Source organism: Nanorana parkeri, unplaced genomic scaffold (assembly GCF_000935625.1).
Source record: "Nanorana parkeri isolate BGI_ZX_2015 unplaced genomic scaffold, ASM93562v1 scaffold1, whole genome shotgun sequence".
NCBI lineage: Eukaryota > Metazoa > Chordata > Amphibia > Anura > Dicroglossidae > Nanorana > Nanorana parkeri.
The window spans coordinates 562,627-588,964 of NW_017306269.1; the positions used below are offsets into that span (position 1 = coordinate 562,627).

Here is a 26,338-nt window from a genome sequence, read left to right on the forward strand (position 1 = left end):
AGTTTTACAAAAAAAAATGCATCAAAACCCTTAGGTGATTATAGACCCTTAGTTAACCTCAATCTCTTGCAATCGCGATAATGTGAATTTCTGTCATAGTAACACAAAGCAAGATTCACTTTTTTTCCCCCCGTTAATAAAACACAGATAAAGTCATCATCTTGAAAACGGTTTCGTTCTGACAAAAACGAGCTCTGTGAAATAAAGCCATATTCGCCGCATTCCTGGCAAGACTTAATGTGGATTTTAGTGCCTTGAATTTTAGATTGAAGAAGGGGCCAGAATAAAACCCACTGTGTGACAGTTGAATTTATAGATAATTGTGAATATTTCTGTCCTTCAATAATAAAATCCCAGATTTTTTTCTTCTCTTTGAGTGAGAGAGGAATGTGAATTAGCTCTGATGTTAGCAGCTTAGTATAATGGAATGATGTCTGCAGTGTCTTTAGTGTAATGAACTCCTCTGTAATTAGCAGGTCACCCCCCTTCCCCGCCACCCCCTCGTCGGAGCTTATTTCCACCACGAATCCAAATAGAGAGCGGCATAACAATGGCTGTCCTGCAGCTGATGTTCAAACAACTTTCGTCTACAAGGCAGAATTTGTGAAATCGGGTCAAAATGATACTTCTCTCCGTGGCTATCAGTAGAGGAAAAAAGGTTTTTTTTCCCCTTAATTTACATAGCCAAGTGCAAATGTTCTGCCATCTGACAGATGCTGAAAGCACTGTAGGACATGACGATTAAAGTAAATATGGGCATTATTTGCAGAAGCCTTGGATAGACGTAAAAGTTAAGGAAGCATATGTAAATCGAATCGCTCTTTTTTTCCCATTTAAAAGCTATCACGTTTTTATGCCGATTTGTCCTATTATAGAACTTTTAGGGTGTGTTCAAACCCCGGAGATATACAACCTTTAGTACCCTAAAGTCATCAGCCACTACTAATTAAACCGTTTTAAAGCCAAACTCCAGGCAAACAGCTAAATACTCATATACAATACATATAAGGGAGCTGTTTTAGCGGCCTAAGGTTTTGTATCCCTGTCCATCAAGAGTTAAATAGCTCTGCCATGCAGCACAGGCCTGTCTGGCGGGTAAGGAGACCTGCTTTTTCTCTGCTGCAGTTAAAGTGACACTAAACTCAGGAGTTAAATCTTAAAAATACATTCAAGTACCCTAACTATTAATAAAAATGTATCTTATTTGTGTATCACTCAGTTGTAGATCCTCAAATAATCTCTGAATTGGCACTGACACTGTCCTTCCTTCTGGAGGGGGGTACTTTTGTTCCCCATGGTCCCTGTGTGTGTTGTAAAGTAGCCACCGCTCCAAGCTCATGATTACAAAGCTGATTTAGATTCAATATTTTATATCTGCCTAGAGTTCAGATTTCTTTTTATGTTTTCCCCTTACATTTGTTAGTCCTGGCATAGGGCAGAACACTGTGATACTATCTAGATATGCCAGTATGAATGTGTTTTTGATTTGGTTGTTATTGGTCACCTTGCAGTAGGAATTTCCTGTAGCTCACCTTATCTTAGTTTCTAAGAAAGCTGTATCTTTAGTGAATAAGCCCATTTATATGTAAGGGGTACATTTTTTGTTAGCCAGACACATAATCTGCAGTTCATTCAAGATAAGTCCTATAGCCTACCTTAAGCTGGCCATACACCTTACAATTATCTGCAGATTTTCTGTGGTCTGATGGAAAAGGTGCAACAGATTCCTCCATCTACACTTAACTGTGTGGATGGAGTAATCTCCACCTGGGCCAATCTGTTGCACTTTTTCCATCTGACCACAGAAAATCTGCAGATTATTGTAAGGTGTATGGGCACCTTTACACTAATGAACCATCAGAGATATTGGCTGCAAGTAGCACATTCCTCCTAGCCAATCAGTGTATGACAGAGGCGATAAAGGTAATTACTCAACCTGTCATGAAGTTCTGGGTGTTATAGTCAAATCTGGGAGCAGATCCCTTTTCCAAGGCAGTAGAGTACAAAGAGTACCAGATACCCATGTATGACACATTTGTCAAAAACACTTAAACAGTGGCAAGTTAAAGATTTGACTGAACTTTCATTTTAAATCCGCAAAGTCTTTGCAGTTTGTTTTCTTTAGAAAGCAGTCACAGCCTGAGTAGAAAAGCTTGTCCCATGCTAGGAATCTGCAAGGAATGCACATTGCTCTGTGAGTGGAAGCAGAGGTGTCTTTGCAGACATCTGACATACCCCCAGTCAGAGCTCTCCTATCAAAGGGGGTCATGGGTTTTGCTGACTGCAAAGCTATAAGGCTGTAAGTCTGACACAGCAGGGGGTGCGTTGGACCTCTAAAGAGAGATAACTGCTTCTACAGGTCAAGAGTCCTTCTCTACAGTATTCTGGCAAGGGGCAGGCTTTTCTACTTAGGCCATGGCTGCTTTCTTTAAAAAAACAACAACTCTACAACTTTATTTTGATGCACTTGGAATGTGTTTTGCCGATAGACTAACAGGGTTAAAAGAAGAGTTTGGAGAAGGCAGGAGAAGTGAACAATCTAGGACAACATAGCTGAACTGGAAATTAGCTGAATTGGAGACTTTTTCCAAATCAGCTATGTTGGCCTAGATTGTTCACTTCTCCTGCCTTCTCCAAACTCTTCACCCTTTTGTGAATAGCCCTGTAGGAGTTTAGTTGGGCATTGAGATGCCAAATACAACATCCAAAATAACCTCCATAAATAGGTCAAATACAGATACAAAGACAGTTCACCAAACAAGTGGTGGGATAACTACAAATGGACCTTTTCAACTCCATATTCAATAAGCACCCAAAAATTTAAACTTCTTAAAACCTTAAACTCAATTAGGACTTAGTCTAGATAGACAACATATACTACCTGATGGACAGAAAACATCAGCAGTAACTAGACAAGAAAGAGGATGCGCTTGGCATTGTTGCAGACAGAGGAGTCTGCAATATCTGGTGAAAGCCCAGTTGCGAGGAATGAATCTGAATGAATGTTTTAATCATGGCTGCATAAAATTCACTGCCGGGGAGAGAGAGAGTAAAAAGGGAGCGTATTTTAGTACCCTAATAACTCCTAACTGTAGCCTAAGATCATAATGTATGTGAGAGCAGTCCAGTAATTATAAGGTAATAAGTGGTTTTGTAAGTGCTCTAAATTAAAAGGAATTCACAGAGCTGCTCTAAGTCAGAGCTAGACCACTTTCTTTCATATGTTGGCCTAAGACATGACTGTAAGGACAGGCGAGCCACTTCTAGGGTGCTAATTAGTGTTAACGGATGAAGGTTGGAGAGTTATTAAAAAAAAATGTCACATATTGAACAGAGTTTCTGTATTTCTTAAAGAGGTTGCAGGCTAAGCACGGAGCCGTCTTTTGGTGAATCCCCACTAACATCAGTATTTGCTTGGAGTGTGTATGTTCTGCATGTGTTATGTAGGTTTTGATGTGTAGGTGAATTGGCTTCTGACTGGTTTAGCACTAGTGTGCATCAGGAGCTCCATTGAGGGCAAGGACTGCTGTGAATAGTTGTGTTGTAAAATTTCACTCTAACGTAGGTCAGTGTTGGTGATTTTTAAAGGACAGCTTCATTTTGGGTTGACTTTTGATTTGTCATTTTCATCCACCCTCCTCAGTAAAGTCCTTGTAAACAAATACCTAAAGTTCATCCAAACTCCTGATTTCTTCACTGTGTGGTCCTCCCTGGCACTGCCTTTGCAGCAAAAACTATTATTATGATTATTATTATACAGGATTTATATAGCGCCAACAGTTTGCACAGCGCTTTACAATATAAGGAAGACATTACAATCACAATACAAGTCAAGACAAGATGGTAAGGGGGGCCCTGCCCCTGAGGGCTTACAATCTAAAAGACGACCTGCTATGTCCAGCTTCTACTGGACATGCATTCCTACTTCCTTCCTATGACTGGTCTGTACTTATGTTGGCCCCTAACCACACGGAGTAGTACCAACCTCACCATAGGAATAAATAGGACTAATAGCATACAGGTCCAGTAGTAACTGGACCTGTCCAGGCTGTGTCGTGCTACAGAGTGCCGCACAGTCTTAACTCAAGCGTGGGGAGAAAGCTGGGTATTTTACTACCTGGACTTCACCAAGGGGGTTGTGGGAAACATTAAAGCATAACTTTATTAAAAGTAAAGTTGTCCTTTAGATTTATATGTATATATGTTTTCAAGATGTTTCCTAAGTAATTTTTCACTTCAAAACTGGGATTTTGCACGTTATTTGAGGCTGTAAGCCATTGACCAAGATAAATTAACCTTTGATATATGCTTTAAATACATTCAGTAGAGTCAAGAAAAGTTGGAGGTTATCGGAAATTTTAACTAATGGGTTAAAATCTTTCCCAGTTACAGATTTAGGTACTTAGCATTTGTATATCTCATCTAGTGAGTGTGCCTTGCACTTCTTCTATAGAAAAAAGGAACCATGTTGTTTACGGTGAGAGACAGAAACATGTAGCCCACAACTTTTTAATTTTTTACAGTCACTTTTAAAGTATGTGTGATATTTTAATGTAAAGCTGCTAAGGGAAAATTCAACTGGATATCCACATGGGAATTTCATAAGGCAACAAGGATATATTAACATATTTTCACACAAGTAAAACATAGAAACTGTACTTACAATGTATAAATTACATTTTGTAACAATCTATCCATGTATTAACTGGATTTCTGTTATTAACTATTTTCCTATATCATCATCACTGAGAGAAAAAATGGCATGTTTTCATATCCCTATCGAGGAATGTGATGTAATAATGATTGACGGGCCAACATAATCAATTGCATGGTATCGGAATTTACATGTTCTTGTGCAATCGTTTTTGAAGGGTTTTTTTTTTCATTTTTGGTTAAGCCTCCAGTACTGCGGTGTGTTCGTCTTCTCGCATGTACAGTTTTGCGATTGACAAGCGGTTCTACCTTTGGGAAACGGGATTTGTGCTTTTTAAAGTTTTTGTTTACCGTCTGTCTGTAACATTGCTAAATCTCTGTCATGGCCTTATGCTGATTACCTTCATGTACAACAAGAGTTATTGACTGATGGATGAATGATGTGCAGTCTTTAGCCCCTACAGAGCAATCTTAAAGAATAGGAAGCTTGCTTTTTATTAAACGGAGTCTTCTCTTTTCTCTCCTCCTTATTACCATGCAGGCTTCTCTGCAGAATGTCAAACAAAGATCGACACATTGATTCAAGCTGCTCGTCGTACATCAAGACGGAACCCTCAAGTCCAGCTTCCCTGACGGACAGTATCAACCACCACAGCCCAGGTGGCTCCTCTGACGCCAGCGGGAGCTACAGTTCCACCATGAATGGGCACCAGAATGGACTGGACTCGCCACCATTGTACCCTTCGGCCACAGGTCTTGGTGGCAATGGGCCTGTCAGGAAACGATACGATGACTGCTCCAGCACCATCGCCGAAGAGTCACAGACCAAATGTGAATACATGCTCAATGCAATGCCCAAAAGACTGTGTCTGGTGTGTGGCGACATAGCGTCAGGCTACCATTATGGGGTTGCTTCATGTGAGGCCTGTAAGGCTTTTTTCAAAAGGACAATTCAAGGTTGGTGCTTTATTTTTTATCAGACAATATGTATACCAAGTCAAGACATTGTTATAATATCACCAATTTTTTAAAATGAAATCCTTATGTCAATTTTCATATATATTTGGTAAAGGTTTTTATGGCCCAATTCTATAAGATTCACCACCAGAGACATTAATCAAGTAAGTAATTCAAGGCGTAAGTGCACAGTGCAGTCACCCTTTGCAACCAGACAGACTTACAGATGCCAGACAAATACAAGATGGGTGCTGATTGGTTGTTGGCAGCTCTACACTTTGCTCCTTGGCTATTTTATTGATTAAGCCTACAAGACTGTTATAGAGAATCAAGTCTTCAGTGAGCTGTTTAGTTAAATGTATTAGGACACAGATCTTGGATTATTGTTGGTAGAATGAGCTTACTAATCAAAATCATACTTTTTTGGCCTACTTTAGTCAGCTGCCAGAAAAATACTGAGGCCAAAAGAATCTTTTCATATGTCTACATACCCTTCAACTTTTTAAGATAGGAAATAGGGGCACCTTTTAGCACGAGGTAGACAGGTAAAAGAGACACTCCTGCCAGGCCCTGTTAAGTGGACCATGAAGATTGAATGCACAAAAAATTATTTGTTATAGCCACTTTTGCCTTCTTTCACCACTACATTTTCTTTTTTTTTTACAACATAATAAATCCTATAATATAGGAGACTGGATCAAACATTTTGTGTAGTAAAACATTTATGGTAGTTAAATAGTTTATTTATGTGTAGCTATACATCAGACCAAAAATAGCGACAACTGAGGAGGAAAGAGGGACAAAGGCATCAAAGTTGGTTGGGAGCTATGTGTCCAGCATCTTTTGTCTCCTGTGTCAGACTGGATATTAAAGTGCACCTGTGGCCATTCTATGGACATTCATGGTTGTACATATTCTTAAGCATTCTTCTTCTAAGCAGTAAATGACCTTGAAAACAAGCCCTTTCTGGCCTCTGTAGATACAGACTTTGTGGAGCAATTCAACCTAAAAATTCACAATAGAAGCACTGTAATCACAGATCATCTCCTGTTGATTCCTCTGGCATCAGGGACTTGAAAGACAGCCTTTGATTATAAATTAGATTGTGACTACAACCAAATCTCGGAGTCTGTGTTATGATCTTTAAGAGTAAATTACTCTACAAGGCCACTGTCCTCCTCTCACCACTGACAGCACCAACAACAAAAATTTTATATTGTATATTATTTGTTTAATTGTTTAATTTCTTAATTGCTTCCTGGTTGAGGTGATTGTAGCTGTGTTAGTCTACTTACAACAACACAGTTGAGTACTGCCCATTTTATTTTACAATAACAGTTACATTTTCAGGACACGTTTTTGGGGATCTACCCCCCTTCTTCCTTGGTCCAAGTAGTGCTGTTTGTGCAAATCAAAAAAATATCATGGACAGTAATCAACTGTGTTATGTTCTTCCTGGTTAAAAGTGACCTCCTGAATATTCTGCTGTTTGTGTCTGCATTGAAGGAAGGCGTTTAGAGATACATGTCACATGCTCTCTTCCCACAGTCAATATATGGATTGCAGAGAATGGAAGCTTTAAAGCAAAAGAGTCTCAGACTTATTCCGTAAGGCAGTGTACAGTGCAATTAACACATGCAAAGTGTTGTAACACAGAGCAGTATACCATGGCCAGATCAGCTATGAGAGGATTTCCATTTGGTTCTAGTGGGTTACTGCACTTATACATCATTGTTGATCTTTACACTGTGTTACAGAATATATTTAACTTAGTGGGCCAGATAAATTATGATATGCAAATTAGGTTTGCAGATTGTCACAGGTGACATCTTATTTTGGTGCCCTGCTGAGTCAGACTTAATGCTCTGCAATCATGCTCCCTGCTGATTGCAGATATTTAGTTCTGATTAACCAGGGGGCTTTTTGGAGCTCTGCAGCGAGACCACTGTTTGCACAGGGTCCTTCTCTGCAATATGTTGGCAGGGGACAGGCTTTTCTACTCTGTGGCCATGGCTAATTTCTAATGAAAACAAACTGTAAGAATTTGCACACCTTGAGGGGAATTAATCAAAACTGGAGCAGACAAAATCTGGACTAGCTGTGCATGGCAACCAATCAACTTCTATGTTTCATTTTCAAATCTTAAATGAGCAAACTGAAGAGAGAAGCTATTTGGTTGGCATCTATTCCAGATTTTGTCTGCTCCAGTTTGGATAAATTCCCCTCTATGTGTTTTGATGCAGCTGAAGTGTATTTAGCTGATTTAATGGCTGTTTTATTCATTCTTTAGACGAAGAGGTAAATAAGACTGTAAGACCTGCCTGTTTTTAGTAATAGTTACTCCCCATACCTTTCCCCCTTTGTGGCCACAGAGGGGTTGATGATGCTGCAAGAAAGACAATATTTGATGCCCAAGTCATGAGCAAATGTATGCACATTTGATTAATATATCCCCTTTCCCATTGCACAAACGTACCAGGGCATTCCGAAACACGTATCAACTGTGCAGAACTTTAATCTTTTTTTCATTAACTCAGCATTTGCGTATTAACCGCTGCAGCAGTACCCTGCAATCTGTGGAAACGTCTAATGTACACAACAGGTTTTCTTACACGGCACTGCCATTAGAATACAAAACGGGCTGATAGCTGTATTTAAATGAAGATAAGTACATTTCCCGATAGAAGATAAACCACTTAATGGACACTCCACGCGACTAGATTGGCCGCGGCTTATGCATTGTTTACAAGCCGCTGCCCCGGGTCAGCGTACTGCAAACCTGTGCCACTTTTCCATTAGAATGGAGAGTAAATAGAACTGAACCTTGCGGCTTTTGTGCCTCGTGATAACATTTTACTTTTTATCCAAAGTCACGATAAGAGCTGTTATTAACTACCCGTGGCGTCATTCCACTAGCGGTTAATCTTGCCGTCCTTTGCACTTGCCTTTTATGCCTAATGCCAACCTGAAGGTGAGCGTTACAAGTTCTGCCAATAAGTAAGATTTTCTTTTCCAGAACTTTTTTTTCTAGCGTTGTAAACAAACAAAAGCGTTGTGATACATTTTATTGTTCTTCATTAAAAATTAAATAATTATCTTTTAAACTCCATTAGATGAAAAAAGTCATGTAAAAGCAACAATGAGATCAATGCACTTAAACAAAAATCTCTACATTTTATGTTTTCATTCAAATTGCTTCTCGGTGAACTTATAGGCTGCATTCCCAGAAATATGTGTTCAGCCCATGTGGTGAATGTCCTCAACTGCTACTGTTTAGGGGAGACAGGTGCACTTTAAAGAAAAAGCACAATTGTATTTGAATGTAATTGGCAAAAAATATAAACAGATGAATGAAAAACATACCCTGGGAAATAGTCAGATGATAACTGAAAATGTTTTTTGTTATCACGCTTTATTATTTTATATTGACTTAGCTCGTTTTTTTAAAGACAGGTAGTATCATAGTTTGTCTTTTAGAGGCCGGTACTTCCCGAAGACATGGAATACATGATATATATATATGTATATATCTATATATATAGATATATATCTATATCTATATATATAGTAGTTTTTTCTGTTATCCCTTTTACAGCTGCTAGCACTAAAAGGATGTGTTTCCTAAACTTTTCCTTCAACTCCCGCCAATTTTGCAAGTTTTGCTGGTAACCTTCCATGTGCACAGCTAGGGTTATTAGTGTGTTAGCAATGCCCTTTAGCCACTTGGGTGATTATCCACAAAGCATACATAATTTGGTATAGTGGGATTTTCCCAAGCCAAAAACTTGATTCCTTTTTAGGTTTTTGAAAGATTAGTAAGGATTAGAATTCCTGTTGGGTTTTTTCTACTATCCGGGGAGAGACATTTACCCCCACTTCCTGTCCTGCAGACAATGATTTCACCAGACAGGAAGGAAGGGGAAATCTTCAACTGGGAAACAAACGGAAATACAAATCTGACAGGCAATTTAAAAAATAAATTTTTTGCTGTTTTTTTAAAAATTTCTATCTGTGTTTCTGTTCGTTAATGCTCTTCGCTTCCTGTCTAGAAAAACGTCATCAGGACAGGAGGTGAGAGTAAATCTCTCTAAATGAGCCCCGGATAGCAGTAAAAACCTGGCAAACATTCTAATGCTTCTCCACTCTATTGAAAACTAAGAGAAAAATGGTTTGGCTGGACATACACTTTAAATGATTTTGTAATAAAAAAAACAACATTAACTGGTGTGATTATATATCTGCCTGCAGTTTAGCCTTAAGTCTATGAAATCATCATATCATATCATATCATCTATGAACTGAATCTACAAAAGGGACCGTTTAATTTTGCCAATACCTAAAAAACAGGACGGCTCTGTAACATACAAAGTACAGATGGCGATGAAGCATATATGCTATTTTTAAAACAGCGGTACAACCCTTTTAACTGACTTTAAATGCAGCTACTAATGACATATGCTGTGAATGATCAAATGTCCAGATTTTTACTCTGAAACATTTTGCTAGTAGACATCACCCGGCATTGCTCTGCCAGCTGCAAAACCACATTAGGTTTCTACTAGGGACAGACAAATTAACTTCTGGCACTTGACAGGGGAGGGCTGGCTAGCCCCTGTAAGCCAGAGATCTGTAAGATTCCATTAACAAGTATGAGAGCAAATTACACCGTCTGCAAACTAATTGTACAAGATTGTTATTATTGCCGTTTTAGAAAAAAAATGCCCAGGATTGTTTTGCTTTGCTTGGGGACCAGCCAAGGGTTATTTTGAATTGTTTTATAATTTTTGTCATGCCCAGCATAGACATCCCTACTACCATGTTGGTTTTGTTCACTTCAAAGCACAAATACATCTGCAATCATGGAGGGAAACAGGCATAAAACAAACTCATACTATGTGCCCAGTTAACCATCTGTCCTTACCCAACCTCATCTGGATGCACGAATGGCCAAATATTTTTTTTTTATTGTATCACGAGAGCAAATTTTGTTAAATAGATGACTCTTTTGAACCTATTACTTTCCCACCTATAATAATGCCAATTAGTGAATGAACATTGGCCTCAGGCCTCCAAAGAAGCATGGGGTAACCTGTGACACTCCAGCTGTTTAAGAACTGTGATTCCCAGAATCCCCTGCGGCTCACAGAAGATGCTGGAATTTGTATTTCCACAACAGCTTGAAGACAGCAGCCTGCCCATGTTGCATTGCTGAGATGTTCAGCTGCTGATTCTCCTCTTGGGAGCTTGAGCTATCAGGTAGGGTTTTGTATCTGGATTCTGTTTCCCCAAAAATTGGCTTAATTTCATGGAGCCTTACCATTGTACATTCTGAGTCGTGAGCCTCAAATTAGCAAAATTGTTGAACTACTCATTTTTATCTGGCATAAGGAGAATTGTGCACACTGGACAGAACTACATACACAAAACAAATGACTGATTCACCTATTTTGTAAGTTGATTTGCCTCTAGCTGTTCAAGGAAAAAATCTTTAACTCCTCCAACCAATTCTCAGAAGATATAGGTCTGTATGGAAACATGACCCATAAGCTACAGCTTGATAAATCAACTAAGTTTTGTCCAAAACAGCACTTTCAGAAAGCTACAATTCCTTTTGTAAAAACAAATATAATAGTAGGAACGGGTTAAAACCCTGTTTTATGTTTGTATATGTTCCCTTGATGACATTTCTCTTTAATTCCTGCCCTGTTAACATAGCAAAGTGAAGGAAATGCTCTTTTTACACAGCCACCTCTATTTCTGTTCCAGTGACAACTAAAACGTTGGATTTCTCATCACTTTCTGTCCCAGTGGGAATGGTCACCAGGTTAAATCTCCCTAGAGGGGACAGACCAATAGAACCTGATAAGGTTGCTAACCCTTCCCTACTTCATCCCAAAAAAGTTTTGTAAAACTTTTTTTAAATTGGATAGAATAGGGGAGGTTTAAAATATATTTGTCTATGAAATACATAAAAGTTTCACAATATTCAAGCTGTATTGTCAGTGATATCACTATAGAATTTAAAAGTTTGTTGTGTTTCTTTGACATCAGCAGTTAATTCATTTCAAGCAATATTTTTTTATTTAGAGCAAACAAAGTTTCTTGAAAGACCACCTCTGACCTAATTATGCTTACTTTTTACTTACCATGCTCCTGCACCTCTCCATTGTTTTCTTTGAGCCTTTATGAAATACTCACAGGGTTATTCACAAAAGAGTGAAGAGTTTGGAGAAGGCAGGAGAAGTGAACAATCTAGGAAAACAGCTGAACTGGAACGTGAGCTGAATTGGAGAATTTTTCCAAATCAGATATTTTGGCCTAGATTGTTCACTTCTACTTGCCTTCTCCAAACTCTTTACCCTTTAGTGAATAACCCTCTCTGTGTTTCTGGTTATGGGGGAGGATGTGACCTTCTTCCCAGGATGCAGTACTTAAGCCTAAGCTGCCAATCCCCAGACTCGATTTCTGTCACATGATGGAGGGGGTGACAACATTAACCCTGTGCAAGTTTTGAACCACCTGACTCCAAGCTTATAAAGTTTGATCCCTTGCTCTGATGGAGGAACAGCAAACATAGGAGCAAAGAGTTTTGCTTTCACAAGACTTTTTCACTTTGCTCTAAATTTGTTAATGTGATAGAGTCTCTTGGAGCCTTGTTTTCTGTAACAGTGCTCATCTTCTCTTTGTGCATGCATGTTACATGGCAGCTTCAAAGGACATTGGGTCTGCAGGAAGGCTTCCATAGCTATTATTAAATCGGAACTATGATCCTAAAGCTATGAATTATGAGCAGGAAGGTTTTTTCATTACACAAGAGATTATGTCATACTGGACATACTCCCTTCCTCCTTACAATCTTCTTTATACCACATTGAGCTATACATGTACAGCAAGCTTGGTGTACAGTTTAGGTGCTGGGATAAATCAACTCCTGTGTGCATGGATGTTATCCCATCTTGTCCAATTAAGGAGGCTGACAACCCTGTACCCAGAATAGTTTGGGACTGTCGTGAAGGTGAGTATTTGCAGACTTTAGTACCGCTTTAATAACTTCATATTATGCCACATTCAGGCATACGTACACTTTATATATTACAACCAAAAGGTGTCCACAAGAGTAACATGCTATTCATTTAATCCATTTTGCCATTAAGCATTCCATCTGAATTGTAAAAATGTTATGGAGTCCTTTTTCCTTGGTCCTTCAGGCCAAGTTAAGAAAGAAGCAGTTCACAGCACTTCTGTTTTCACTTGCTACCATTTTTATTAGCATATAGTAGGGAAAAGTGGAAACCTCTGTCATGTTTTATGTTTGTTCCCCCTTACGGTAGGATTTCTCTTAACTTCCCCTCCTAAAAGTGGTTGTGACGAGGACAGGAAGTGAGGGAAACCAATGTGTGCATAGACAGCAGTTAACCCTGGATCCAAGAACAAAAAAGGAATATATTGCAGCTTGCCAGTTTTTTGAAGCAGTAGCTGCATTCATTTTATATTTTTAGGTTGTCCTTTATTTTCACCTGGTGATTCTGGCGCTAAAACAAAAAGTGATGACACTCACTCACCATAGTGTATCTATGGAGAAGCAGCATTGTCATCCTAGGCTGCTCGCCTGATTTGGATTACAAAACACCTCTCCCCCTCCCTATTTCTATAGTATAGGGGGAAGTTTTCTGTAGTTCACAGATGTGATCTGGGCAGAGCTGATAACACTGCTTGAGATTTCAGTGCAGCAGAGATAGAGAGCACAGGAAGTTCAGAGCTTGCTTAAATTCTAGCGCGATCAACAGGTTTTTTTTTTGTCAGATATAACAAAAAGCTTTCACAGACCAAAAGGACCAAAGACATGATCATTACATACACGATAAGCACATAGTAAATTTTTAATTTTTAATCAGTCCTTTCCTACATTATTGTTTGAATAGTCAGTTGATTAATTAGTAATTGAATAACATCTAGAGCATCAAACAATGTTTTTCCTTGACTTTTCAACTGAAATTTCATTTGAGTTGAAAAATACATTAAACTATGGACAGCTGATCACAATAAAATTACCTTCCAGTCCAAACAGATTACATAAAGAAAACTAGATAAAGAATAAATAAGTGGAGTGCAAGTAGTTAACCTAATATAGGAGAGTATCTGAGGTGAGAACCAAGCTCCAGGATTGTGTTCCGTCTGTCCAATCTCCCAATCCTATGGCCTTTACACGGCCTCCTACAACAGATTGCCAATATATAGGAAATTGTGGCAGCCTTATCTTTAATGCTTCACTGTTGACAGACTTCTTTATCATGGCCACTTAACACATTTTCAAGAAACGCACGTCTCCGTCTCTTCCCGTCGAATTAGCACTAGCTGAGCATTTGACTCTCGATGCAGTTCTGCAATCCGCTAATGTGATATTTAATGAGGAGCCATCAGTCCGCAGAAAGGAAGTCAATATGAATCAGTGTTTACAAAGTGTGATTAACTCTGAAATATTTCATCAATGCTCAGGTCCCCGGCAGACTCTATGCTAATTACTAAAATGGGCACATGTTTTCTGGGGGGCCACTGATGGACCCTGGGAGCTGCAAACAAGGAGATGTAAGATTGCAATTATGCTCCGACTGTCTCTCTTGACAATTTATGCATTTGCTGAGCTGACCTCCTCCTTCCCGAGAGACCAATAAACAAAATGCATTTTCATTAAGATACTAATGCACTTAATCACGAGGGGGGAAGGGTTACAAAACTAAGGAGAGTTGAGGAAGACAAGGCCCTGCAAAATATCTTTCCCTTGTAAATGAGCTGTGCATTACTCACCACCTCGTTCTCAACCAACAAGACGTCCACTTTTTAATAAATCACAGTTGTGGCTTTATTAACCTTTTAACTTGCAACATTAAGTTTGCTGTAGAGAAGGACGTCAGCAAGAAGTATGCAAACGTGGAGAGGATACTGTTTTGTTGCAAGATGTCTGGACCAACAGCTTGACCTACGCCCCCAGCAAGCCTCCTCCATGTATTATCCAAAGAGGACACCAGCTGTCTTGCACAGGCTTCAGAGAATAGACTGCTGTAGTCTGGTCACTGAAACAATGACTTTCAAAGAGAGAGAAAAGAACACAAGTGTCTTTTTTTTTTTTTACTACTGCATGGAAGTTAATACAGTAAAAGGTTACTAAAACATTCTTAAAAAGTAGAAAAACATAAATAAAAGTAAAATTATCGTAGGAACTTAAATAACATTTTGACAAATCTAACCCACAACTGACCACTTCACAGTTCAAAATCAGTTGGCTATAGAATCATCAATTAATTGTTGACTATAAGAGTTGATATAAATTTAAGTGCTTCCTAGACATTAACACATTAGAATGTTTTTCATTACTTCTAAAAATTTGTTTAAAATTTGCAAAGCTTGAAGGAGATCTAAAGGCACCAGCATCACATTAGGTATTCAGAACAAGCATTGTGAAATAAATAAAAAGACTTTGTTAGTGTGCTGCAAATTTATTTATTTTACTTTTAAAAACCTTGCGTATTCCTGCCTCTACTGAGCAGCAGCGTCTGCTGCTTTATATTTGTAAAACTGTAAAATTTTGTAAAAGGGTAAGAATTTGTGTGCCTTGTATTTGGTAGTGAAAGAAATATGGGGGGGCTGCAATTAAGTACTTCCTTCAGAAAACACTAGACCCCTGGCTGTCTCTGCCCTCAATGCTTTCAGAGACATTGGCCTCAATCCAAATCCAGATATCAGAAATGCTAGTTGTTTTGCTGTTATACTGTTACACATTAGCTTCAGTACCATCCAAACCACTGACACTGCAGCACATATAGGTCAGAAATGCCACAGTTTTTGATGACCAGAGAAAAACCTCAGGGGAGTGGGGTGATGACCCTTTAATGTGATGATGCTCCTTATTGTCCAAATTGCACTGCATTTAGTATCCCTATCGTGATGCAATACAGTGGAGAGACCAGAGCACTGCTGATGCAATTGAAAACCCAGTTCATAATTTTTTTCAGGCTTTACTGATCCCCCTTCATCAGGGCTAAAGTTAATAAAATGTTATTAGTATTGGAACATATGCAGCACTCTTATCTCACCATTGTTTCAACCACATCATCTCTGCCCTGTTCTAATGGTCATTGTTCCGAGGGCCTATGCAGACACATCAGTATTTAGAAAGCTGCCTCTGTCTCAGAATTACATCTGTCTACACAAGGATCCAGTGTTCCACCTACACTTTTTATCTATGTGATACAGTACAGGGATTGCCATTGCTGGCCTCTTTCTGAAAATGCTAGATGCCAGGCCTATTAGCTTCAGCACCATCTAAGCCACTAGCTCGGAATGAGTATGTAGCTCAGTAAAGTTGCAGTAAACTCAGAACTCCCCATCTGCATTCTTATTCCAGTCAGTGACTCAGAAAGTACTGAAGCCATTGGATCAGTGTGTAGCAGAGGACAACATTCAGAACATTCATACCTCTTCAGTCCTTTAAAGGAGAACTATGGGGTCAGTGTTTTTCCCCATAGTTCTCCTTAGGGTAACGGGAGGACACAAACTAGCGTCCTCCCGTTACCCTAAGCTCAGTATACCGCGAGCTACAGCTCGCGGTATACTGAGACGCTGCAGCTGGAGCGGATCCACCCAGCTGCATGAGTGACAGCTGGCTCTGCCTATCTAGAGGCAGAGCCAGCTGTACCCGCCCCGTCCGTTCTGCCAGCAGGGCTGGTAGATCGGAGCGGGGAGAGGGGAATCCAGCCCCTCCCCCTGTCACGGCAGAGAGCCATGACAGGATCGAGAGGTGAGTGAACCCGGTATGTGTTCGCTCACCTCCCGATCTACTGAGCCGACCTGTGACAGTCTCATTGTCACAGGTCGGCTAGAACTATAAGGTGAGTGGAAATCACTCATCTCATAGTTCTCCTTTAAAGTTCAAGTGAAGCAAACTGAGATTTTTCCTCACAATTTGTTCCGGTGATCGTGAAAGAAAATCCCACATTTTAGGTTGTCATCAGAAAAGGAATATATGGGAAATCTTCCAATTAGGACATTAGTTCTGATGACCCTACTTTCAGAGGATTCCTCTTCATTCCAGTTGTGGCTATCGGACAGGAAGTGAAGGGAAATCTTCCTACTTGGACACGAAGGGCAAAATAACATCTGGGTTTATAACCCTTGCTTACTCTATCCAAAATTTAAAAATGTTTGATCCAGTTCTACTTTATGTTATTGTAATATCTTTGTTGATACTGTTCCCATTTTTTTTTTTAAATACCACCTATGTGAGATCTTCGTATAGTATTTTAATGAACGTTACTTTTTTGTGATGTAATCTCCACCGCCATATGATGTGTGAAGTCTCACTTGCTCTGAATTTTCTCTACAATCCAGGAAACATAGAATACAGCTGCCCGGCCACGAACGAATGTGAAATCACAAAGCGCAGACGCAAGTCCTGCCAAGCTTGCCGCTTCATGAAGTGTTTAAAAGTCGGAATGCTGAAAGAAGGTACATTCTTATGTTTCTTAAGTTGCTCTGAACAGAATGTTTAGTCTCTGTAAATAACAGGGAACTATTTTTTTTATTATTCTGTCTTATAATAATGTTCTGAAGTTCAGCAGGCAGCTATGAAATCACCAATAACGAAGAGCAAAGTATTAAATCTGACTGAGCCCACTGCTAACACGTTTCACACTGCCTGCATAAGGGTTCAGGACATAGAGGGACCCCTACTTGTGTGTCTGCTGTGGTTGGGGGGTCTCTCTGTGATCTAGAAAAGACTTCTATGGTCCATTCTAAATGGACCATAGAAGTACCCCCTGCAGCATGTGTACTAACTTGAGCAGTCACCATGGTAGGTTTTAGGTAGACAGTTGGGGCAGTAAAAATGTGTATATCAACCACTTGTGTTTACCACCCCTTTCCCGAAAGTGTAAATGAGGCCTAAGACTAAACAAAAATGGTTTTGGTTTGCAGAGCCTTATACAGTATATTTGTAGTGCATGAAGAGACATGTGCTTGAAATGTTTAAAGCAACCAGAGTCTTCCCTTTACTGACCTGCACTAGGAGAATTACATCCTATTGGTTGCAGTGGGCAACGTCCTTTCATTTTGGCTCATGAATTCATGAGTCATAAAAAATCATAAAACCTTATAAAGTTATAGATAACTTTATTTTATCCTGTCTAAATATTAATGCCAAATAATAAACTCTGCAGCAAATGCAAAAGTGGTATAGTACAAACAAATATTATTTTATGTATTTACTCAGCTACAGTTTTTGCAGCTTTAACACATATCTTTACAATCTATCTTATGTTAATCTATCTATCTATCTATCTATCTATCTATCTATCTATCTATCTATCTATCTATCAATCTATCAATCTATCTGTCTAATATCTATTTATCGATCTATCGATCTATCTATCTATCTATCTATCTATCTATCTATCTATCTATCTATCAATCATCTTTTGAACAGTCTATCTATATCCCTCCTTTCAAACTGTAATAATAAATTACCCAATGCAGTTGTTATAAGCAACGTGTTTTTTCCCATGGACTAACTTATTAAGTATACATTTTAATTTATTATTAAGACAAGTTGTATAATTGCAAAAGGTCAGGCGTGCTTTTATGTTTAATACACAAAGATGACAAATTAAGAGAAAAAAGAAAGTCCATGATTAATATACTCCTAGAACGAGCGCTCGGGTTTTATGGCTTTTTTCACTGGGCAGGATGAGAATTTGTTTATTTGATTGGCTTGTATTAAACAGGTTTCTCCAGTTTTATGGCTGTCACACAGACACAGTCACAACAGCTGCTTTTTAATTGGAGCTAAGTCGCTGCTGAGAGACTAGGGATGGTCAGGGAAATCCAATAGTGTCAGACACAGACAATGGCAGAGTATGTGAGCAAGACTGACAGAGACAGATTGTGGATGGAGCACTGACACACACAGGATTATTGGTAGTAAAGAGGGATAAGAAAGAACGGGAGGATATTGAGAGATGTCTGTAAGATGGGATGAGGTAGGGGTCAGGAAAACTGCTACAGAAAGAACATCTGACACTGAAACTAGAGGAAGTGTGATGCTTCCCGATTGACACATTGGCGTTGATTTACTAAAATCAAATAGTCTGTTCACTTTGCAAGGGGAATTTTCCATTAGCTTAGTTAATGTGGTGAAAATTCACTTTGCAAATAATTTACAAGCAAGGAACATGAAATAAAATAATATTTTTGCTTGCACATGATTGGATAATGAAAGTCAGCAAAGCTGAGTGAACAGCCTAATTGTCTTAGATAAAATATATGCCAACACTTAGCTCTTATAGAACACATGTTATAGAATGCTCTGGTGTTGTAATTATTTTGCAAGCTCAAAGTTTAGAAACCTTATCATGCTCTGTGTTAATTTTTTACATTTTACAGCTGACACATAGGAAGGGGGGGTCACATACTTCATACAGTGCCCTAGGACCCCCAAAATTCCAGAGAATGCTGTTCTGTTAGATTTGAAGCAGAACCTGCACTTAAACACTCATGAATGTTGCATCATCAATGGTCAATGAGGTACAGCAGGCATCAGGGGGGATCAAATTCTACATACAGTGCCCCAAGAGCCCCAAAAACCCAGGACATTATGTCCTGCTAAATTTTAAGCAGAGTCTGCACTCATGAGCTCGTGATTTTTGTCTCCATAATAATCAGTGAGGCTGCCCCGCGTGGTTTCTGTCCAATGATTGAAGTGCAGGTGTATGATTTCAGGGTTTCTGGTCAGAATTTGCATAATAGAGTCCAAGGGTTTTGAGAGTTCTTCTGGCTCTCTATAAGTCATGCTGACATCTCAAGTAAATTAACACAGGTAAAATAAACAGGGTTATTCACTAAAGGGTAAAGAGTTTGGAGAAGGCATGAGAAATGAACTTTCTAGTACAACATAACTGAACTGGAAAGTGAGCTGAATTGGAGAATGTTTCCAAATCAGCTAGATAAGGCCTGGATTGTAAGATTGAAATTCTTATCTCAAAGTAATTTCCAATTGGATTTTACCTTGTTGTACATGCTTTTTCTTCCATATATATGTTATGGAGGGTGGCTACTTTTGTTCCCCATGGTCCCTGTGTGTGTTGTAAAGTAGCCACCAATCCAAGCTTGCTCCTGTGATGGACTAAAATCTCAGTCGATCACGGGAGCGAGCTTGGAGCAAAAGTAACATGGAGAACAAAAGTAGGAAGGTCAGAACAGAAAGGACAGTGCCACCACAAATTCAGAGATGATTTGGGGATCTACAGCTGTGTGATACACAAATAGGATACATTTTTGTTAAATGTTAAGATACTCAAAGGCATTTTTAAGAATTACTTCCTGAGTTTAGCGTTACTTTGATGATGCATTTTCATCCTGGCAAGTTACAATATACAGCAAAGTACCACCTTTTATAATAAAAAGCCATTCTTGAGTTCCAGTTAAGTGACTTTAGCCAGACTGAGAGAATGCCATCAGTCTTCTGCAGACAGAAGGAAGCATTTCCTCAGTCTAGGAAGCCAATAATATTTAGGACGCATTGTGAAAAAATAACTTTTAAGCAGTCACACTGGATGCTGCGAAGGGGCTGAGAAGACCAAGATAGTAAAACATTAGAGGGATGAACAACATATAACTCAGCCCCCATTCCCTTAACAGACTTCAAAAAACCAGTGCCAACCCAACCATGAATTAATATAACCTCCTGAATTTACATGGATTAAATATTCCAGCAAAACAAAAAGACGACAGATTGATGACTAAATTAGGCATATTAAAATCTTACAAACATAACTCTATTAGATTATAACCATCTAGAAGTACCCTTATTTTGTACAGCTGCTTTGCAGGCAATATAGTAGGCACTTTTATCAAGGATGTCTGCCAAATTCACAAAACGCTTAGGAAAAAAAAAAAAGATCTGTGATTGGATATGAAGTGATGAAGGCACAGCTGGTAATATAGAGAATAAAGTCTCAGAATAGTCTAATGTGCCAGGTACTTCTTTACTTGCTTTAAGCTCTGAAACAATGCAGCTCTCAAACAATGCAGTAGAGATGTGAAGGGTTATTGATGTAGGCAATGGAACAAGTACTTTTCCCCCTTGTTTAGGAGCCAAAACTAATACAACACTAAACTCTGCACAGCATCATAAAAATGCAAAATAAATGGATTTAATATTGCCTTAATTTCCTAGTTTAAAGACCTGCGCTAACGAGTAAAGGGGAATAAAATGTGCAGTGGATTAAAGCAAAGAATTGGAGGAGGGGTAATACAGGGCATTGCTTCTGCACATACATATTCTTCAGTGTCAGGAATCTGAATGTTAGTGCAGTCATAAGGGCATCGTTGCTTTACTTATGACCATTTGGATAAAAGAAAAGTTGAACTGCCCTTGAATCTGTAAAAAGTTGACCAACCGAATGCTCCAGTGATGAACCTTAATATCCTCTTGAGGGTAGGGGACAAGGTTAATGACTACTTCCTCCTTTCTAGCAGTCAGATATGGGGATGAGCAACAGTTCTGGATTTGATAACATTTTAAAATTTAGTGGTTGTGTTTAAGGCTGTAACGGCCTTTAAATGGCTCCTGTGGGTCAGGGAAGCTCTTTTTAACTCTCTTTTAGATCTGTTCCTGTGCCAATGATATGACCCCTCGTTTGGTGGGAACATAATATTGGCAAACAGAGATGAACCTTTCAAAACTGTTTTTATTATTATATTTTACCTTCTTTATATCAAATCTTTTAGAAAGGGCCACCCTTTTTTCACTTACCTTTTCTCTGTCCATATAAATCTCCTGTCACCCTGATCCTCATTTTCCAGTGGCTCTGGAAGGAGGAGGGTGTCGGACACCAAATGTGATGTAGGTGCCCCCTGCAGCTAGGATATGCTTGGCCAAGCAGTGCATTACTGGCTGGTTAGCTGACTGGTCTAGTAATGCAACCACTGCAACAGTTTCATACAGCATGCAATATTTCCTAATGAATTATACCTAAAAGCAGCTGGAGGTAATTGAAACATTAAAGTGATATTAAAGTCAAAGGGATTTTAAGCTGTTTCACATACTGATGAAATCACTTACAATGGATATTGCCCCTTGATGTTTAAAAGTTCCAGTTTCCTGCAGAATCAGCTGGTCCCCTGAGCATTGGACTTGACTTCCTGTTTTACAGTGACTCCTTTTTTAAGCAGAGTGCTATGCAGTCACCCTTGTGTGTGCTAGTAAGCTGTGTGTGTCTCCACAAACACTCAGACACAGTAAATCAAGCTACTTCTCTCTCCCCTGGCCCCCTCTTGTAGCTTGTAGATGAACAGTTGCTGAAGTCTGCATTGTCCTTTGTGATCTTGTACTGGACAGGAAGTTCATGGATGCCGAACTGAGAGTTGGAGCTGTTTGGAAATAGGATGACTGTAAGTGCTTGGGCAAAAATGTAAAGCAATGCTTTGCTGGGCAATGTATACTTGTTTGATCTGAATTCATTATTGAAAAAAAGTTTGAGAGTTTAATACTACTTTAAAGTTGAGGCACTTGCTTTTGGGAAAATATCTCTCTTTAGGTGAACACCTAGTGCACCCAGAAGGAAATATAGTGGCAGCTGTCAGTGACATAGCTTTTTATCAACAAAGCCATGTGATCACCGCGTCAGCCTAGACATGATGATCACGTGGGTTTGTTAGAAAACAAAAGCTAATTTTTTTTTCTGAGCAGATTTCATCTAAACATTGAAAAATTTGAGGCTAGTTTTGATGAAATTCCAGCAAAGGCAAAATCAGTAAATTTGAGGTGGAATAAATTTTGCTAAAATCACTGCACTCATCCTTATTAGATAACTGAGCAGAAAACTATGTGTCTTGAAAGTAAGGGGCAACCAGCTGAGAAGTAGATGACAGTTTTTTTGCTAGATATTTTTTTTTCCTCTCAGACTTTTGTGTAAATGCATTTTGAATTAATTTAACATTTTTGCATTTTTTTCTAAACACAACAGAACCCATAAATTCACCTTACTATATTTACTCAGAGAAGACAGTCAAGTCTATATGTGTAATAACAAGCCATGCATATATAATAACTGTCTGCGAGCACTTTGAAAGCTTTGCTGAATCAGCTGCATTCTGAATGACATCAAGTTGCTGTTTTCTTCTCTCTCTGGTATAAATGTGTTATCCCGGCTGAACGTTAACCTGCATTGAGCTGGGAGAACATTCTGAAACCTTCCAAAACACCTTTTATATCACAGACAGTTGTCCCAGGCCCCTGTGTCTGCGATCGCTGTGCTGCAAATCTATTCAAATGTAAACCTGTTCAATTCAATTACGAACCTGTAATAAAATTTGCTGCTTCAAACTCCATGTTGGTCACAGTATTCTGTACATGCTGGTGGCTCAGCGGGCCTCCAAATTGACAGTTCAAATCTATTTAGGAGAAAAAAAATAGAGATGTGAAATTCTCTGGTTTGGACAGGTACAAATAACAGACTGGTTCTTGCTAGTAGAAGCTGCACTGAATGAAGAATTTATCACTCCAGCTCAGTACGGCTGATTTTAGCCGTACGTCGGCTGAAATCAGCCATACATCGGATGCCTTTGGCTATCTTCGGTCAGCCGAACATGCTTTGCCGATCCAACATTCTCATCGGGGCTGAACGGCAGTGAGTGAATAGCGACTCTGCTATTCTGTTCTGTACCTTCGTGGTACTGAGCAGAATAGAACGTAATTAAAAAGAAAGAAAAAAAAATAGTTGAAAAAATGGAAACAAATAGTGAAATTAAAAAAAAGAAAGATATTTTAAAGAAAAGAAAAACAATTGGGCGGAGCTATCGGTGACAGTCAAGGCTGGCTCAGCCCAGTTATTGTTTAATGACAGATCAGCATCCCCAGGTCATTTGGGGATGCTGATCTGTAATTACAGCTGGGCGTAGCCAGCCGTGAGATCCTTCGGTCGGCCGTTCTACACGCTTGGGCTGTCACTTTGGCTCGGCCGCCTTCAGCTGCTGTATGGGCTATTGTGAATAGCCCTACAGCAGCCCTTCGGTTCGACTTAACCGAAGGGCTCCGGTGGCTAAAGAGAGCTGAAGGATCAGCCAAAGCTACGGCTGGATCCTTCGGCTCTTTAGTGAATAACCCCCTATATTTTAATGCTGTGGTATTGGTTATGTGACCTGCACTGGAGTCATTCTAAAAGTTCTTTTTTTTTTCATGTGTGATTATTTCAGTGATGACCTTTTCAATTTAGAATATATATTCACCACTGGAGCAGACAAAATCTGGAGCAGTTGCCCATGGTAACCAATAGGGTTGCACAGATACCAAGTACAGTACTCGGTACAAGTACAAGTACATGTACCGATACTTTTGAGCTCCAAGACTACACTAGAAAAAAAATCAAAAATTAGGAGGCAGCTGTCATTTGTAAGGAGCACACGGAGCTCCTGGGATTTGTACATCTCTGTTTTAATGTACGATTTTGTTTTTATAAATATAAATAAAGTGATGCACAGATACTAGTTTTACGAGTACGAGTACTGGTACTTGCCGAGTACTTACAAGTACGAGTACTGATACATTTTTGTTTATTGTCATGTGACAGTTTTTCTAAAACAATACAGACTAATGATTTCAGGACAGTGGTGGAGCGCCAGAGCCAAGTCCCAGTTGCAACCGCTGCAACCCTGGTAGTTCTCATGAAAATGCCAAGTATCTGCACTGGTACTCGAAAAGTATCTGTGCATCCCTAGTAACCAATCAACTTCTATCTTTCATTTTCAAAGCTTAACTTAACACACCAGAGAGAGTAGCTGATTGGTTGCCATGGGCAACTGCTTCACATTCTGTCTGCTCCTTTTTTTATCAATTCCCCCATTATGTTTAGCTCCTTTGTAAGTGTACCGGCATAAGGTAAATTCAATGAAGTACTCTATACATGTTCATGAAGTATAAAGTGTGGCAGTAAATCTATTCAGTCATAGAAAAGGTATGAGCAAGGGGCCTGTTGATTAGGCAAAGTGATATTCAGCACTGGAAACTGGTCATATGTTGACAACATGGATGGATCTGATTTTGATGTCATCATATCTGGTTTAATAACCATCAGATATTCAATACATTTGGTGGATGTGTAGATTATTTGTTTATACAAACAGTGGTGCTATGCCTTCCTTCGCATGAATAATGCTATATTAATGTGTTAGGAGAGATGAAATCATCATTCATGCTCCATGGCACCCTATATTGTTTTATCTACAGTATCTGTGGTTTTATCTTTGGGAAGGCTTCCAGTGAACCTTCTAATTACTAGAAACACAGTGAAGATTTTCAATTGTGTCCAAACCTTTCCATATCTCCAAAAATCATATAATTAAAGATTGGTATACATGAACGCCCTGATACTTTCCCACAGTTAACAGACATATTTTGATAAAGCAATTTCCAATTTAAAGGAGAAATATTGTGAGAGTAAAATGTACACTACACATTGCAGCTGTCACATGCCAGCTCTATAGATCAAGAGCTGAGCGATCATAATCTGCTGATCACTCAGCTCACGGTCTTCTTCAAGCAGAGAGCGGTGACTTTCAATCACCACTCCCTGCAGGGATTCCCCCCCCCCTCTCTCTTCCTCCAGCTCTCATTAGAGAGACAGACAGGGGAGGGGGCAGGCACAGCCGATTCTGGCTCCAGAGAATTCCCCAGGTAGTCGCCAAGCTTTAAAAAGGGTTTTTTGATGCAGCCCTAATTTCTTAATCAATTGCTTCTCACTCTTTTCTTGAGATACTGCGGCCCTTCTTCCTTGTTAGTACTGTACAATAGTTGTTTCTTGCTAATGATCTTATGCCACTGCAAGCTAACTAGAGAGGGTGTGTCTAATTGAAAAAAAAACAGACCCAGTCACTAAGGATACACCCACAATTCTTCTGGCAACCTAGAGACCATGTGACCTGTGCCGAGGCTTTTGGTCTGTGGAAGTAGCAGTTATTTATGTTTCTTTTTACCCAAATCATAAGCTGACAATTGACAATACTATGTGCCCTTCTCATTCATGTAACGTGTAAATAACACCGAATGGTTGTGTGATATCTGGATTCATCAATACCTGCATACACATTGTTAAAATCCATTAGAGCATCATGAACATGTCGTACACCTAAGAATTATATTTGCTTTCACAAAAAGTTTTCTGTCCCACGTAAAAGATGTTCCAATAAATTCAATGAGAAATTTCCAATCACATCTGTTGGAAAGCAAAAGCACGCCCACTGCAATTATCAAACGATCAGATCAAAACATTGATTGCGATAGAAATACTAACAAATTGGAATATATCACTAACACCTCTAATCATATTGAATATAACGAACTTGATAAATCTCCTAGTTACTCTCTACCCTCCTTATAGCATTGGCACAAGATGCATATTGTCTACTCCCTCCTCACTTCCCCAGTCATTGATTAAGTTATACTGACTAGTTAAATGCTGTTGAGAGCTAAAACATTTCAGAATTCATTAGCTCTCCGGTGCTCGTCTGTAAAATAAAGTGAAGGTGAAGTGCACAGAGGCCTTAAGAGGATTATGTGTACAACTCACATAATGAAAATGATTTACTGTGCAAATACCCTGCTGCTGAAGAAAAAGCAGCCCATACATATGCTTGATCTGTAGATTTATTTACTGTCTCTCGATTTTCCTCACAGGGCAAA

At 39.2% G+C, this 26,338-nt stretch overlaps 1 protein-coding gene across 4 annotated transcripts in view; it reads left to right on the top strand.

Moving 5' to 3' along the window:
* ESRRG (estrogen related receptor gamma) overlaps positions 1-26,338 on the top strand; it is a 205,054-nt gene that overhangs the window by 54,131 nt on the left and 124,585 nt on the right. For all 4 annotated transcript variants that reach the window (XM_018555713.1, XM_018555636.1, XM_018555788.1 and 1 more), the window contains 2 exons: positions 5,195-5,610; positions 16,996-17,112. In XM_018555713.1, the coding sequence (XP_018411215.1) occupies positions 5,195-5,610; positions 16,996-17,112 (533 nt within the window). The remainder of the gene's footprint in view (positions 1-5,194; positions 5,611-16,995; positions 17,113-26,338) is intronic.